The 18,768-nt window shown below is 36.5% G+C and overlaps 1 protein-coding gene across 2 annotated transcripts in view; it reads right to left on the reverse strand.

Moving 5' to 3' along the window:
• LOC131427940 (activating transcription factor of chaperone) overlaps positions 1-18,768 on the reverse strand; it is a 66,061-nt gene that overhangs the window by 15,003 nt on the left and 32,290 nt on the right. Inside the window, exon 1 of one of the 2 annotated variants that reach the window (XM_058591535.1) lies at positions 16,243-17,382. The exons of the other annotated variant lie outside the window; for it this stretch is intronic. Within the exon in view, the coding sequence (XP_058447518.1) occupies positions 16,243-16,255 (13 nt within the window). The 5' untranslated portion in view covers positions 16,256-17,382. Of the gene's footprint in view, positions 1-16,242; positions 17,383-18,768 lie in introns of those variants that run through there. 2 annotated transcript variants of the gene reach the window in all.

An 18,768-nucleotide genomic window follows, 5' to 3' on the forward strand; every position in this document is an offset into this window, starting at 1 on the left:
CTTGATAATCACACGCAGAAGTCTCCGAAGTAAGGGCGCAACCAGAGAGAGCGTGCTTCGCGTTTAATGAAATGTGACAAGATTTTTTGTCATTTTTTTTCAATTGATCAAAGGAAGAAATAGGGGACGGGTATAGCGTGATGGGTAAGTCGATGCCTTTCACGCCGCCCGCCTGGGTTCGATTCCCAACCCCGCACATAGGGTCAGAAAGTTTTTCTGTCCCGAAGAGGCGAATGACATTAATGTTAAAGCCTCTATAATTGCAAAAAAAAAAAAAAAAAGGAAGAAATTATTTCTAGTCTGTGTGACTTCGCTTCTTCAGTTTGTAAGTGTTAGGTATATCATGCTAGCTTGAGAGCGGTAAATTTATATTCAATTATGACTTTTTATATGTAAATTGGATGCCAATAATCTCTCAGTGGAAGGAGGTTTTATGCCTACTGGAGAGACAGAGCTCCAGCTGGCTTTTCCGTGTGCGAAATAAATTATCAAAAATAAACTTATTACACAAAAAAAGTTTCTAGTTAAGAAGAATGTTATTGTATTGAATTCACGATGTTGTTTGTATTACTGTCTAACAGAACTTGAAAATGTTCAACTTAATACCAATGCAGAACTATTAGAATACGTCGAACTAAAATAAAAACTTCATTTAAAGTTGAAACTATACATGAACGCTCCTGTTGTTTAGAGCATAAAAAGGCGCATAGATGCAATAAAGAAATTAAAGTGGAAAATCAATCGATATTTCGATTTCGATCAATTACTAACTTATTTTAAATCCAATTACTTCACATTCCACTTGCTAGGACAATTCTTCACATCAATCAAAAATATAGAGTAACTACTTCGATTCGAACGCATCATTACGCATGAGAGGTTGTGCATTATCAGCAGACGAGGGACATCACTTGAAATATAGGGCGACCCTTGCCCATGCGATTAGCCTTGTATGAAAGTTGTGTACTGTGCCAGTTCCGCTCCTCCTAAACATATCGCTTAGTTTGCATCCGTGTAACAGTTTCGAACTAATCTCAGCACGTCCTTTCACGGAATAATCATTGGCCCAGATTTCGATGGCGATCGGTAATGTCAGTCTGATGCAACAAAACTTAATTGAAGATTATTTACTAATAAATTAGTATTCGAAAAATTTCAAAAAATTTATACTAAAATTGAGGAGTGAACACAAAGTTTGCTTTTTGATGTTCAGTAATTATGTTCTCGGGTTTAACTCGCAAAGCATTATTTTCACTGAACGGTCTGTAAAATTTATCCAATTCACAGTCAACTGTCAAAAATTTTCCCGATTCCGAAAAATTCAAAAATATGTTACTTTCTTTTTACTGACATTGTCAGTAAACTTTAAAATGCCATTACCATTTCTCAATTCAGTAAAAACTAAGCCAAGCCAATTTTCCGTGAATCGATTCTTAATAATGAAGAACTTCAGTAAACATTACTGACTACAACTAGTAGGAATTATGTCTGTCAAATCGATTTAATTTTCCGACGTGAAAATTGAAAGTTTTGTCTTTCTGCGAGGAAACTGTTCGTAAACGGTTCAAATCGTTTCAATTCCTGTAATTTCCAGATGGCAAGTATATGTTTTAGTATTTGTATTTTTAATGCAACATCGAGTTTATACCTCTGCTCCTAAATAAAATGGCTTACCGAAAAATGGAAACACTTTACAGTTCACGACGTTCACATATTTACCGCCTATTTATAAATTTTACCGAACGTCAATAATGAATGAAGAACATGTCAGTATAATTATGACATGAAGATTTCATAGCAGTCTACCGATCGTTCAACAAACGAAGCGTTTACTGCACTAAGTAGTGAATGTTCGCCTGTTTGAAAGTCAGTAAAAAAATGTTTTTTAATTTCAGTAAAATTGTACCAACATCCATAAAAATGATTTGGTAGTTTCGTTATCGTTCGCAACTTAATTTTGTTCGTGAAATCTAGAATTATAATCTTAATTTCATTATATATCAAAATATACATCTTAAATCGATACAATTTTCAATTAACTCGTCCATGCGACCCGACCGCAGAAGTATATACTAACGAATCGATTTCTATATTGGAGTTCTATCAAAAAGCAATTTGTGCAGCAGAAAAAGTTTATGTAAGAAAACTAGAAAACTAATTTGAATTCTACATTTGACTACAAAAATTGGACTGATTCTGTTACTAGTTACCACACAACCCTTTTTTGTAAGATTTCGATTAGATCCACAAAGTTTTTTGTGACAAACTCTACAAGTTCAGAAAGTTTAGTTTAGTTTCTAATTCGATAAATTTCCTGCATGAACAATCAAACAAACTGCTTCCCATATAAATATAACCAAGGATGTGATCAATTCAGCTGGTTTTTTTCTATTTTCATAATATACTCAAAACATCACAAAACCGGTACCAACTGACTGTTGGAGCTATAATGTAGAACACCCATTGGAACAGATAACGATGGTCATGCAACTCACAGCGATCTGCTCCGCAATCGCCCTCTCTTATCTTCATTTTTGTGTGGAACTGTGGTCGTGTATGAGTTTACCAACAAAGACGAATAGAGGTAATGAATCAGGTAAAGTCAATATTTTTCTGGTTCCTTCGGTTTCTAGTTTCTCCACGAATTATTGAATATGTAAAAACAAAAAGCTAAACCGATTCTTGATTTTTCCGTTGTCATATTTTCGGTTGATGAATCAAAATTAGGTGTTTAAGTGAACATGTATATAATACTACACACAGGTGAACACATTTTTCATTGGAAAAAGATTAAAAGGAATTGTCAGATAAGAGATTAGAGATTGGCAATGAATGGGTTTCAACGCTTATTCTTCTATTTGATTCGATTGATTGGACGCTTAAAAATCGAAAAATCTAATTAAACCCAAGCAGATGCAACATCACTAATTAATATGATTATATAAGAACAACAGACTTAAAACTGTTGATAGAAATGTTTATAACACGACTATTTGTCTAAGCTAAACAGATTGAATAATACTTCATTCCGATTCCATGTCATTGATAAGATTATATTGTTGATCTAAGAGCACTGATTCAAAATACGGCATTAATATAATAACGGTTCGATAGATAAATTCATCATAGTTGTTAACTGCCTGGAAAACCAAGTACACTACTCGAGTCTTTGTTTTGCAAACAAGATGTTGCAGAAGCGAGGCGGATAATTTATTCAAAAAAGTTGTAAATTTACAAAGTAATAAAAATACCTTGAACGATTGAGCCCTGGTCGATTTGCGCAATCAACGGCAAAAAAATAACCTTGTATTTGATCTGACCGACTTAATTCACTGCAAACAAACGATTTCAAGTTCTGATGGGATTCAAGATTATCCGAAGTAAGATTAGTTTATAGGAAAAATATAAGGTAGATTTTGAAACCCGTTGGTCTCTATTTTCGGGACCGGTGGATCATATTATAACGAGCTGTATCAAATAATTACTATTTCCGAATTTACTAAAGTAAACTAGGAATCACACCACCAGACATGCATTAGCACAAATCGGTTTTGACCTTTTCTTTGAATTTAGTCAGGTGCGTACACGGAACGACCGAAATCAGCATTTTCGCGAAAAATTTAGTTGATTTGCTGATTTTAGTTAGTTATTTTTTGAGACAACTAAAAAAATCTTACTTTTGCTGATTTAGATTTTTTATTCTCATTCCCTTAATAATAATAAAATATTTGTTGAAATGACTATTTTTTTTAGTTGAATTCACAAATTAAACGTACTGTCATTTCTTAGCTAAGGCACACTTCATATCCAGTCAACTAATTTTTTAGTTGAATTAAAGAAATATAATGTTGTTTTCAACCAATATGAATGGTTGAATTGGCTTCTGCAATCTGCAGCTATATGGCGCCCTGTCACCGAAACGGTAACACCTTAATGACTACTAGCCACTAGATGGCACACTACTGCCGAAAAAAATTCAGACGCGGTTGTCTTTTCTATATTGGCAGGTATAAATACGATGTTGTGTTGGAGAAAAAGACATAAACGAAACGTAAACATCTTTTTGAATTTTTTTCTTCTAAATCACTGTTTCTTCATTCTCACTGAAAACTTTGAGCACTCGGCAAACAAAAACCGAATACAAATAGTACACCGGACGGCGCTACTCGGAAGGTTTGAAGATACAAAAAAACTTCATCACAATTAGAGTGAAACATTCGAAATTCACATCACTGCTCCGCGTAAAAACATTATTACGCACAATCGCTTCAAGTGCGCACAAATTCTGAATAAATACACTTTCCACTAACAGTTTACGTCATTTTTACATATCGGTTTAGAAAATTATATAGGGATATATCGTAACACATGCGAAAAACATCTAAACAATTTGCGAGCAGTTTCAACAAGACTGTCCCTTTTAGCTTTTTAATGGATTGTTTTGCTTTGACACTGCTGTCCTTCAGTAATGACGGTGATAGATAAATAGAATCAAAGTTTCTGATTTTAATAACGAAATTAGTTGTCAATGAGAATTTCGTGTTGGATTGAAATATTGCTGGTTTGTGTCCAGAATATTCGCCAACTAAACACATTCTCTAAAAATAAGAGTTTTTTTCAGCACAGTAAATTCTAAATTTTAACTAATTTTATAGTTATTTTGGAAATTTTGTTGTTAAAATCAACTAAATCAAAAACAGTAATACGAATTAGGCGCAGAGCTAATTTCGGGCGTTCCGTGTAGCATCAACTGCGGAAAGAGGAAAATCTTATAACTCATGAATTTGTTTATAATCGAGCCTTGGTTGTGATGATCCATTGTAGCATACCCAATGTGAAACGAAAGCTTTGTAAAACGCTACTAATTGTTTGCCGTAAACGGTGTGTGAATGATTATCTCAAATCGTTTTGAGTTATGCAAGCATAAGCGTTGTACATAACGAATGATGTAATCTGATGCTTGATGACTAATTAATATTTTCTATCGAAGATTTTCTACGCACTTCGTTTTCTTCTATTATTTTTTTACATGATGGCTGAATTGACATTCAACAGTATGCGCTGGTAAGAATCTTCAAATTGAATCGAAATGAATTTAACTTAAATTGACACATAAAAGTATGCGGGTCCAACGTTTGGTAGGAGATTTTCTAACATTCTCATGCTTAATAACGCAGTTCCAACGTAGGTGGGAACCACTTAAGCAAACAACTTCTTCATAAAGTTTAATGTTGTAGAAGTAACTACAATGGAAAATCGGGTACTTTTAGAAAAAAAAAATCAGAAATTTTTCTCTTTTCATTTAAAAGTGCGTTTCACGCAAGAAACATGTAAATTTTGAATTATTCTACAAAGTTGTTCTTTCGAAGATTGTTGCGAAGTTTGTAGCGTTCTCAAACACTTCCGTGAGCGGCATAACATCGACCGGCATGAATTAAGAATCGGAAAATGTCAAGAACGATTACGGCAAACCCGGAGCTGTCGGATAATGATATCCCCGAGAAATTCAATGTCAGCAAAGACATCATATTAACAAGATATCCAACATCCACGTTTCCCGAACAAATCATTGGCAACATCTTTTTTTGAGAGCATGGCGCCCTCAGGCGAGTCCGCATCGAATTTCGTACATAGAAGTAGGGGAAAGAAATGTCAAATTCGATTCGTGCGCGCCAAAATAGCAGCACTGCGCACCCATACAATTGTAGAACTGAAAATTGATTTCGCTTCAAGTTGACATGATCTTTTGTCAGTCAACTAGATATGGGCAATCCGCTCGCGAACGGATCAAAGGAACCAATTATTCTCGAAAAATGAATGACCTGGAGTTTTTTGCCTTTCTCATATAGAAAGGCTATACAATCGCTGTGAAAACCGACTTTACAACCTAGGCCCAGAGAGCTGAGTGTTATATACCATTCGACTCAGTTCGTCGAGATCACAAAATGTCTGTGTGTGTATGTGACAAATAATGTTACTCAATTTTCTCAGAGATGGCTGAACCGATTTTCACAAACTTAGATTCATTTGAAAAATCTTATGGCCTCATACAATTTTCTTGAATTTCATTTGAATCCGACTTCCGGTTTCGGAATTACAAGGAAATATGTTCAAACTCCTTATAAAAAGCGCACTCCATTTTCTCGGAAAGTTCTTAACCGATTTTCGCAAACTAAAAAGCAAATAAAAGTTTTTAAAATTTTTTGAAAAATCCCGGAAAAGTTAATCCAAATCCGACTTCCGGTTCCGGTATTGCAGTGCGATTAGTGAAAATTTTCTATCTCGAGTATTTTTTCACAAGCGATAGCAAAACGAGGTTGGTAGATCTTATTTGTTAGAGAATATATAAAACTACTTTGGGACCACTAGTCTTCGGTTTCCGCTTCCGAAAGCACCGATAATAGTGAAGAAAATTTGCAAAAACGGAACTCACTTTGATTTTTCAGCAACGGTTAAGAAGATTTTCACGAATCATGTTTCAAATTGAAGCTCTCATTGTCTCTCAATATACTGTGAAATTTCTTCCTGATCCGACTTCCGGTTCCGAAGTTATAGGGCGATGAATGTCAAAACATTCAAATCGTCATTCAAAATGATTAAAAAAAAATTGTTGACAGAATCTTTTAGTGATATTTTTGAAAATATAAGTAATATAAGAAAGGCATCATTACACCACTAGAAGAATAAAAAAGGATTTATTACATAATGATAGTTCTCGTTTCTTTTCAATAGAAATGGAAGTAATAGATTTCTTAATAATAATAATAATAGGATAGGATGTATACCAATTAGTTGCGTATTTCGGAACGGTGGCAGGAATGCGAAATCTGGTATACATTTGCGATCTTTGAAAATGTATAACAATGAGAATGATTATTGGTAGAAAAATAGTCACTATTATTGAAATTTTTTGCTACAAAAGATCAATTAACAGTTTCAGAAAAAACGAAAGACTGATACAACAGAATTTGTTCTTTCGGTAGAACTTTTAAGTTCTGAGTGGTTCATTGGAAGGAACGAATTTGCCCATTTCTACAGTCAACGCACTTCCGTTAGGACTCGTCTGCAAGTGGGATTTCGCTCTTTTCGAGCTAATACATAACCAAACCGGAAACTGAAACAGCGTCCAATGATCAAAAGACGTACCCGGAAGATGTACGAAGTGTGGCTACAAAATAACTGAACAGCTGTTATAACTGTTACTTATCCATCACCAACTACAATAGAAATTTGTTTACCTCCAATTAACTCCCCTTGGCAATTTATACCTTGCACAAACGAATCTTCCATGGCTTGAACACTTTCAAATAAATTTGAAAAAAATCACAGGAGGAAAGACCGGGTGCGAGGCGTGGATTGTCCAACACAATAATGCCATATTTTTTGTAAAACCTCTTCACGAAGTGAGAAGTTTCAGTACCTTTTTGGTGCAATCTTTCCGAATATTGAAAGAATCATGCAAAATTTGACGGACACATTTCTCGTCACCTCCTGTCATCTCGACAAATATTCGAATGCATACGCTACGTTGTGGAACGTCTGGGACCAGGATCATATTCGGTCATTTCACGTCCTCTTAGAACCGTTTGAGTGACTCATAAGCTTGTGAGCGAAATTAGCATTCATTCCTGTACGCTTCTATCAACATTTCATAAGCTTCGGTAAAGGATTTTTCAAGTTTAACTTTATATTCATCCTTCTTAATATTCAACATTTTTCCAGCGCGTCACTAGTGCGTAAACTGATTGATACGATTACCACAGTCAAACTAAGTGACTTGCTGATTTGTTCAGTGATCTCAGAGTGAGGGAAGTGTTACGTGACAAAATCAGATTCTAACTAATCGTTTTGTGAGTGCAACACATTGGCAACAGGATAAGTTGGTCATTTAGGGGTTATCCTATTTTGTGCATTGGGCACATAACCGATTTCTATACTTTATGTTTCGTCTTCGACTCGTCAGTACTAGTGATGGGCGAGCGCTCACGAGCCGTTCATTTGAACCGACTCGTAGCAATGAGCGAACGAACCACGGCTCTTCAAAATTGAACCGCGGCTCTCAAGCAGAGTTGCCATTTTAAAATCTGCGTTTCAACTTCGAAAATCTGTGTGCCTGTGTACGCCCAAATTGGATAGCGTTGTTGGTTAAACGATGTTGTTTTCTAATGAAGCAGTCAAAAATACATAGGAACATTTATCCAGAAGTGAATTTTCAAAGAATTCTGTCGTAATAGGAGAAGAAAAAATAGATTTTTTTTCCAAATAGAATTTCAACTAATTTATTTCAATATCCCGCTTCCTCGCACACGGATACCTCTAGTTGTGAAACACAATTTTAGATCGCCCATACCGCTCATGCATTTCCGTGGTTCTTACACTCACTCTCTCGAACCGCTTCTCCACATTTGCGACCCTTACACGAGTCATTAAAAATGTCATTACTAAAAAATAATATCATTTTAATGAACGTGTAATGGTGCAGTAATGACGAGATTTCTATCAAATTTGAAATACATCATTACTTAGTCATCAATTAAAAATGACAAAAATAATGCTCGTGTAAGGGCCGCTATTGACGTTTATTGATAAGGAGCCTATGAGCCGTTCAATTGAACCGGCTCTTACGAAAGAGCGTTCGGTTCAGAGCCGCTCTTTGAAATGAGCCGTATTGCCCATCACTAGTCAGTACATAACAGTTTATGTTGAACTGTTATGTAACCTAGGAACTCAACATAAACCGCTAGGCAGACATAAAGTTTCTGCTATTTACAGAACACTTTTTTTATTTGCACCGAAGTGTAACGTCTTTACTGTCGTGCCGAACGTAAACGAGTTTCGACTTAAACTGGCCGATTCAGGTGATGGTCATGTCTGCCTAGCGGTTTATGTTGAGCTGCTAGGTTACATAACAGTTCAACATAAACTGTTATGTACTGACGAGTCGAAGACGAAATATAAAGTATAGAAATCGGTTATGTGCCCAATGCACAAAATAGGATAACCCCTTAATGACCATCAACTGAATCGGCCAGTTTAAGTCGAAACTCGTTTACGTTCGGCACGACAGTAAAGACGTTGCACTTCGGTGCAAATAAAAAAAGTGTTCTGTAAATAGCAGAAACTTTATGTCTGCCTAGCGGTTTATGTTGAGCTGCTAGGTTACATAACAGTTCAACATAAACTGTTATGTACTGACGAGTCGAAGACGAAACATAAAATATAGGATAAGTTGGGTTACTTAATAGCCACACCTCGTTTCCTCGTGAAGATTAATTATGGGTAGCCTCCCGAACAAAAGTTCTAAAAAGCCATTGATCGAGTTGAAATACCTAGCAAGTTGAAATTCGGTTTTGCCAAACAATTCACCAGAAAAAAAATGTGATCTGGCAAGGTATTCACAGCTGCGACCGAAAATTCCAGATTTGTGTGACAAACAAGCGTGTGAAGATTTGGAAAGCGGTAAAGACGCAACATGAACTGCTTTCAGTTCTGCCAAATTTTTAAGTATAAGGTAACTGTAAAACGAAAATTGAAGTGGAGTGAAATGTTTTTTTTTTGTTTATATTAAATGACACAAGCTTGATACTACATTCCACAGGAACAAGTCAAATAAAAGCTAAATAAAAAAATCATATACGCACGTGTCTAAGAAATCCGACATTCATACATCGTGCAATACAATAAATAGGATCATCTTGAAGTTATCAGCTAAGGCAACACAATGTAACAAACGTAAATAGAAGTAAAGTAGAAAACCCGCGAGCAACAACAAAGTTTCCAGAAAAAAAACGAATAGTAGGAACATGGGCTAACCGTAGAAACATGACGTAAATACAGCCAACTCCATTCCTTCACTCCACTGTTCAAGATTTACATATTCACACATATTTACATCTGTTTGCCAGCCAGTCCTAGTTCCAGTCATGTTCATATGATTTGTCTGACATGCAATACACTTGTTTTTGTGACGCTAGGTGGATGGAGGGATGCTGCGCTATGATCGGTCCTCAAAGATAAATCAATTACAACCGCAGCCACTCTGAACATGACGGCTTCGACAAATCAGTGTCATTTGTTTCAATGATTTTGAGCCAATAATAAATTCGAGAACAAACACATGGGAGTAATTAACCCTGCCCAGCGTCTTGTTTACTTTCCAGCGGGGGGATATTTCAATGAACCCTATTCCTCGTTTTATAATCCTTGAACTCTTATCAACTATTGATCGATTATAAGCTCGAGATGAGATTGAATTCAGCCGTTCATAATACAGTTCCTTGGTGAATATGCTGCCATGAACTAAATGGATTGATTCGTTTTAGTGATAGCAGCTGACTTTTAATTTTTAAATACACTCTGAAATCAATGTATTCTAACATTTTTTTCTTCAGAAAAAATAATTACTATGAAAAAGTGCCAAGGTTTTTTTTCATTTGGAGGTTAGTTTCATTTTTGTGCTTAAGGGGTTATATATCTTCCGGCTCGAGCAAAGAAGCCCAATCTTTTGAATACTCTAGGAAGTGTAAAAGAATTTTATTTCAATTAATAAAGTTTCTGAGACATCGTGCTCACCGCAAATGACTGCAAAAAAGCGTTTTGCGGTAGGATCTGTACATTCTACCATCTTCCACATATACCAAAAAAATTGGACTTTTTTTCTCGTGCCGGAATGGAAGATGAAAGACTTTTTTTAGGCTAAAGCTCCAACTGTCAGAAATCATATTAAAGAACAGAATCGTACAAAATTCCTGATGCCATGAGTTGAAGACCATCGCATAGGTTAATCATTTTTAGCCATTAGATCTGTCGTTTTCTCGAATTCTTATAGTCATGAGATCTAAACTATAGCTTAGATATAAACTTCGAACGAACGGTACTATCAACAGCACATTTTTCTTTTTCAACTTACATGAAGCCAAACTTGTAACCCAAGCATAAATACGATAATGGCACTAGCCATGTCTTCGTTCTGTAAACTAATAACCGGTTGAGAAATTTATCGCACCAGAAGGTCAAATTCCTCTTTGGAATGTGGTACCATTATAATACTTTTAGTCTTCCATATTCTTATATTCGTGTTAATAAATAACTGTGTCAGAAGGTATTGTCTAGGGTATAGGGTTGATAAGTTCCGGATCTTGAAAAGTCAATTCCTTGTTATAGGACAGGGTTGTTCAAAGCTATAAAAACATTGCTCACATGAATGAATTGTCGTAACAAAGAAATCAAAAACACATATAGCCTCGTTAAATTTTCTGCAGTAACAATCCATAAGGAGTGAGTCGAAAACTCAGGAATCAGAAATAATTGGCTCAAGTGGCGCGTTCCCCTAGTTATTTGAAGATTAGTGCCTTGCCAAGGCATTTCGTCATTTTCCTGGCATAAAGAAGTATAGGGTATAGGGAGGGATAAATGGAACATGGAAGGGAAATGTGAAGGTGAAAAAATAGCACCAAACAAAAAGAAATAAATCGTTCTCAGGGTTGTTACGGTCGCGCGAATTTCGCGGTTTTCGCGAATTTCGCGATTTTCGCGGATTTAGCGCGGTTTCTGCTAAGATTTTGATGCCATGGCGCGGATTTCGTGCGAATTTCAAAAAACATCATTCCACATTTGTGAATCATTTGTTCGAATAAAAAAAGTTCTTTGCAAATTTTCGAAGCTTGTGAGTTTTATGAAACCCTAAAAAATTAAAGATGGGCGAACGTTTCAGCTGACCGAATTGGTGAATTTTCACCTTGATAAAACCAAAATTTACTAGAAGATGGTTCTAGAAAATGTTCAGTGGACAAAATTTAGATTTTATGCTCTTCGATCTCGAGTAATACAAATTGCTATTTCAACTTACCAGAAATTACAAATTTTTTTCGATATATGTGATTGCGTTTTCCCGTTCTAATGCAGAAATCGAAAGATTTTCGCACTCAAGGATATTGATGTCTGATGGAAGATATCGTCTCAGTGAAAACACATTCAATAATGCAGAGAACGTAATAAATGAAATGCTATTCTTCAATAATATGGTCACAAATGTTGAGTATGATAAAAATCGCATTCTTAAAGCAAAATTTGCCCGACAGGCTTACGAAGAGAAAAAAAGAAGAAGTTCTGGGATTCCATCCGCGGTGATAAGAAATTGTTCTAACAGTTTGTTGGTTCCACTATCCAACATTTTCAATTGTTCTTTGCGTTCTAGAATTTTTACTACATATCTGAGACTCAGCATGGATACATGCCAAAGCCTTCAACTTCCCCAAATTTAGTAACCTACACTTCCTTGATCATACGTTCTTTACAAGCACGACTACAAGTATATTCTACATACACCGATTTCGCTGTTTCGTTAGACAAAATCAATCATCACAAACGATCTCCAAGTTAAGTAGACTGGGATTAAACGGATTATTTTTGGATTGGCTTCGATCATATCTAACTGGTCATGGAATGAAATTGAAAATAGGAGCTTGTACAACCTCACATTTGCTGTTATTTCTGGAGTTCCTCAAGGAAGTCACCTTGGACAGTTATTAATTTTATTGTATCTCAACGATCTAAACTTTTCGATCAAGTGTATGAAACTATCGTTTACCGATGCCTTTCATGTTTCATATTTCAAAATAGTTTTAAATGCTACTAAATGCTCCGTCATCTCTTTTAGTAACAAAAAGTCTGTATTCAAGTCCGACTATAATATTTCACAAACTGTTCTCGAACGCGCATCGTTTGTTAAGGACCTGGGTGTTCTTCTGGAATCAAGTTAAATTTTAAAGAGCACATAGAGCTTACTATGTTCTGAACCTCGTTATTCGCGTTACTAAAAAAAAATCTCTGATGTACATTGCTTGTAAGCTCCGTATTGCGCTTTAGTTCACTCAAGTGGAATATGCTGCGGTTATCTGGTCACCTTATTACTAAAACCAACGTATTGAAGCGATTCAACGCAAATTTGTCCGATTAGCTCTCCGACGTCTTCCATGGAGATATCATTTAAACTTACCGAGTTACCATGACCGCTGCAAACTGATTGGTCTCGATTTATTATTTGTCCATCGAGATGTTTGTAAGGCTAGTTTTGTTTCAGACCTACTTCAGTCGCAGATCGATTGCTCCGAGTGATTGCAATTGTTACAATTTATCATTCGAGGTCGTAATCTTCGATTCTATTTTTTTCTTCGGATTCCCTATGTTGGAACTAATTATGGATATAACGAGCACATTGCTAGCATTCTTTCGACTTTCATTTATCAAGTAATTTTATCAAGAAACCGTTTCTTATATTACTGTCACATAAGATTTAGTTGCTATAGAAGGACTAGATTTAAGGAAATGTATCATTTGGATGATTTTAATATATTAATGCAAAAGATGAGGAGGTTTTATGCCTGCTGGAGAACAAGTTTGACAGATACTAATTCCAGTGGGCTTTTCCCTGATCCAAATAAAAGAGCAAAAGATGAGGAGGAACAGAAAGACATTCAGAGTAAAATCTGACAACAGGAGAAGGCTCTATTATAATTGAAACTGAAAAAAAAAGATGTAGACCTTAAAATTCTTCTTACCAAGAAGGAAATGCTGGCCGAGCAAGATGTTGAAGCAAAAAAAAATGTCTTCGCTGAAATCTGTTTTCAATATCACAATTGTAAGCATTTTTATTTTTTATTAATTAACTAAGAACATCGAAAAAGCTGTAGAATAAAAATGCAATCATTTTCATGGGATTCTCGAAGTGACGTGTTGTATGCGGACTTATTTATTGCGTTCATATGACAAACTTATGTAGATTTTTAAATTATATTTAAGTGAATTTTCATGTTCTGCGGAAATTATCATCTGCATAAGAATAGTTGTCTATCGCTTCACTCTAATATCGCGCGCTTCAGTTTTCAATTTCGCGCGGATTTGGCGCGTTTTAGTTTTTGACCTCGCGCGGATTTCGCGCGTTTTGATTTTGAATTTTTTCGTAACAACCCTTCTGCATCCACGAAAGGATGTTGAACGATCTGCAGGTGCCAGAATGCACATTTAATGAATCCTCCAGTCCCCCGAAAGGATTGAGATTTTACAAAAGCGCACCATTCTTCATTTCTGGAAGAATGGTGAACTCCTCCGACTATTGCTCCTTAATATTGGGTGAGAAACGATGGAATATCCTTCAATTTTAGCTCACCTTTTACTCAACCATGTATGGAGAACCAAAAACCCGAACACGTAGTTGCGTTAATGTGGGACAGTTACATATCAGATGCTTTGAAGTACGCAATCGCACTTACACAAATCACAAAAATAATACTCAGCACATTAAATAGTAGCCATGAGATGGTTGAGTTTGCAGTGTCCAGTCAGAGCTCTGATCAGAATCCTGCAATGATGCTTGGGAAAATACAGTAGATAAATAAACATTTTCAGATTTTTTAAATCTGGTAAAAATACTGTTGCCTGAGCGCAAGTTTGCATGCAGTGCCAGTAGCTGGCATGTTTGGAGGCAGTCCTAGAACGAATCCTGTGCTTTATCCAACTAGCTGACAGTGATCAAGCTGGTTCTTTCCAAAGCGGTATGTAAAAAGAACGCGGAACGTTATTAAATTTACATTAAATTTGCTGCAGTAACAATCCATAAAGAGTGAGTCGAAAATTACTGCTATGCTTTAAAATTTGCGTAGCTCTTTTTTCATTCAGACCCGAAATGGTCCAAATTTTGCCTAGTTTATCTTTCGTTTGTTTTGCTAACATCCACCCAGGTGTGCGAATAGTAGTGAGATACCGATCAAGATAGAAAAAAAATCTGTTTGAAAGTCCTCCAAATGCTACTGGAGCTGACAACAGTAAACCACCTGTCGAACCGAGAATACCACGTAAAAAACTTTGCAAACGCTGGATGATCATTTCATGAACAATTCAAACATTTCGACACATGATGTTCAACAAAAGAGTCCATAGAGCCAAGTAACGATTCAGATTCAAAAACGTGCAAAGTAGAGGACTTTCCAAATCGGGACGAGTTCTGGTACCAACATTTATAAATTTATTGACGACAGTCATCTGCGTTCAGATTGTAGTGTATTACATCATGATTATCAGTCTTTTTATTCGATTTGAAACTAAAATTCTGGAAAGGAGTTTTCGTGCTTTCTCAAACACCGAAACCTCACCTTTTTATGATACTTTCGGTGGTTTCCAATTTTTTACCCGTTTTTGAGAAAGCATGATAAAACTGCTTTCTAAAGCTCTAAAATCTCTCTCTTTTAATAACACTGATGATAGCGTAATACACAAGACTCAGAACGTAGATTACTATCGTCATTCGAAAACATAAAACTTAGTTTGAAGGATGATTTGATATGACGAATGCAGCCCACTCAAGAGATATAACTGCAGAAAATTTGTTAAACATGGGGAAAAGTCTTCAATGGAAACATTCTGCAAATGATGTTTCACAGTCAAAATATATCGCATCAATTTGTAAGAGGCTTCTTGACAGTATTTTACTTTTAACACATTTCTAGTAAAACGTGAGTAATATTATTTTATTTCAATTTCAGCAAGAATTACAATTATCCAATTACCTGGACCCGCAAAACCTTGGGAAATCATAAACTTGATGTTTCGTCTTCGATTTGTTAAAGCATAACAGCTTATGTTGAATTGTTGAGCCATCTAGCACAAAAAATTGGCTAACCCCTAAATGACCACTACACGAATCGGCCAGTATATGCCGAAACACGTTTTCGTTCAGCACGTCAGCCAAGCCTACAGAACTTTCTTTGCTTGGTGGTTTATGTTGAACTGCTGGGAGACAAAACAGTTGAACGAGTCGAAACATGAAGTATATAAAAAACGGTTATGTGCCAAATGTGCACAAAATTTGACTAACCCATAAATGTGGAAAATTGAATCTTATTTCAATTCGTATGGACAACTCAATGGATGTAACCAGCGTTCGAAGGATCACATTTTACTGATGGAAAAAGTTAAGGACTATTAGCTTGAAACCTCCGCAATCAAAATTGCAATGTTAGCGCATTTCAACTCATCAACCCCATTCGGCTCAGTGCAAGCAGTACTTCCATGTATGGGAAGCGTAAGCTCGGCACGTGTTGCCCGCGAATTTTTTTGCGCTATCGTTGTCGTTGTCAGTGAAACTGAAGTCGATCAAACTAACCGAAGTAATCAGATATAAAAAAGGTGTAGTGTTCAGTAATAATAAAATCAAGTTCGCAACATGCTGGGCTGAAAGATACTAACCGTAAACATTCATTGTGCTGGCCGGATTGATCGTGACTTTCCTGGCCACGTACTGCTACTGAGCTGGGAGTATTTTCTGTGGCGCTGTTTTCTGCTGCGTAGTGCTGGTTACTTGTTTTGTTAAATTATTTATTAACCTGATCTCACCGACACGGCCAGAAAGCTTAACACAAGCTCGCTAGTGTATTGGGACGGCTTTTTTTATATCGTAGTTGCTAGGGTCGCTCAGAGCGTCGCAGTTTTTCCTGTGCCGGAATTCTTGCGTCTGCTTTCGATATCGAAGACCAGGGAAATAATTACGCCTACGGTAATATGATTACAACTAGAAATTCAAAATATGGCTAACTGACTGTCGGTTCTGTTGATTCACGATATTGGTATAAATTGGTTCTGACATTCACTGACACGCCTTCACAAGAGTTCTATTGCGATACGTAAGAAAATATAGTTCAGAAAAAATATAGCAATTTTTAAAGTATGAAGATTGATAGAGAGAGTATTGAAATGTTCGAACAATTTGCGCTATTTCGAGTCAATCTTTTTTTTTTTTATCTTGTACTGAACAACAAAACTTCAGATATAACACAGCAATTTCAGATCACAGATAAAATTTTAATTTGCTTCAGATTCCTGATACCAAAAACGAAATTCGATATATTGCTTAATCTCTCTCTTTTTCTTTCGGGTACTCCTTCGATTCGTTGAAAAAAAGCTTCGCAAGTCGCGTTTTATCCAACGATGCTCTTACTCCGTAATTATGTTTTCCAGCTGCGATGATATTCTCCCGAAGAAAATACTCCTCAGCTATCAGGCAGCAGTTTTTGGCCGTCTCTTAACCAGCTTTTGTGAATTGAAGACAATCTCGCGATTCCAGGTGTAACGATAGGCAAATGCGACGCTCATGCTCACGGGTAGCATTCACTCCAGCAATGAATCGAATTTCACATCAAGAGTCCTATACTTGAGACCTTGACAAGGTCCAAAAACATCACTTTTTTCAGTTTGCCTTCAGCTATTCTACTCTGCTATGCGCAAATCGCTGGCTTAGCACTGTTGTAAAATCAAGTAGAAAAAAAATGCGACACCGAGACTTCGCAGATAGATCCGAACTAGACACGTTTGCCACGACACTAAGTATCAGACTGATGGAGCCTTTCGCGTTACTTGTGTTTGAGGCTCATTGCAACCGATGATGGAAGCGTTCACACTAAGACATGCTCTGACGCCCAGTAGTCGACCGTCAGTAATTCATGACATATCAGCTCTGACCAGTCTGACTAGCAGCAACACACACCAGAATGATTAGCTAAATTGGTTACAAATACTGACCCACTACCGATGACTTACCGTACAGTAGTGGGTCCAAACAGAACGAACCTCACGAGCCGGTTTGCCACTTGAGTCAAAATTATAAAAGTATCGTGCGTAAAACTTGAAGAGTGGGCGCATGGTTTTTGGGATCACGGGTTATACAGGGAAATTTCCATTAGTACGGGGCACATAGTCCACTAGAAAAGACTAAAAAAATAGATCTATGAGACCCGTATAGATAAAAGCGATTTAAAAAAAATTTCAATCGTTTTTTTTTGTGCGGAAGGTGCGAAAAGAAATATCAATATATCAATGTGCTTGAGGGCAGAACGGATTAGAATACGGCTCTGGACAATGCCAGTAAATTTGATAACGAAAACAGAACACCGAATTCAGTCCGATTTGCATGTACTGGAATACACCGAAAAAAGTATTATTTTCTTCAGTAAAACGTATGTGTAATCAAGAGAATCTGGGTCAGTGGTTTCAACATGCTGGAAGTCATACATTCGAACCCAAACCTGAAATTATTCTCATCATTTATGCAGTTGTCTAGTATGCCTAGAACCGATAGTCTGAGATTCTGTTGCGACCATAGTGTGATGTATAAAAACGATCACCTCTCTCACGCAGCCCACCTGCGTTCGATTCCCAATACCGTATATAATAGAGTCAGGAAAACACAAGCTTTAATTCCTTTTTAATGTAAAGAATGTGAACATCTAGAGAAAAGATATAGAATTACAGAAAACACCAACTTGTGATCGGAGCCCCGGAGATCCCTAGTGTTGTTATACACTATTCGACTTAGCTCGATGAAATCGGAAAATTGCCAAATTTTCTCGGAGGAAACTACACCAATTTCAACAAACTTATACTCGTTTGAAATCTACTATTGCGTTATTCGAAGATCAAATGGCTGTCACTTCCGATTCCTGAGTTATAATGGCATGAGCGACGATACCGACAGCAGTGCAGTAAAACTTCATTCAATTCAATTGAAACTGAATGTGGAACATTTAGACGATCTCTCCACTGCAGTAAACTTCACTCTCTGACACACACAATGTTTGATGACGGCCCGAACGAGCAGCATTCAGTTCATCACTCGTTTTTCTTCAATCGAGGCTCAGTTTAACCACCGTCAGTTGATCTCTTGAAGTAACAAAATATCTCTTTCAATAGTGTGAGAGCGGCCTTCAAATGAGGTTCATG

Source organism: Malaya genurostris, chromosome 2 (genome assembly GCF_030247185.1).
Source record: "Malaya genurostris strain Urasoe2022 chromosome 2, Malgen_1.1, whole genome shotgun sequence".
NCBI lineage: Eukaryota > Metazoa > Arthropoda > Insecta > Diptera > Culicidae > Malaya > Malaya genurostris.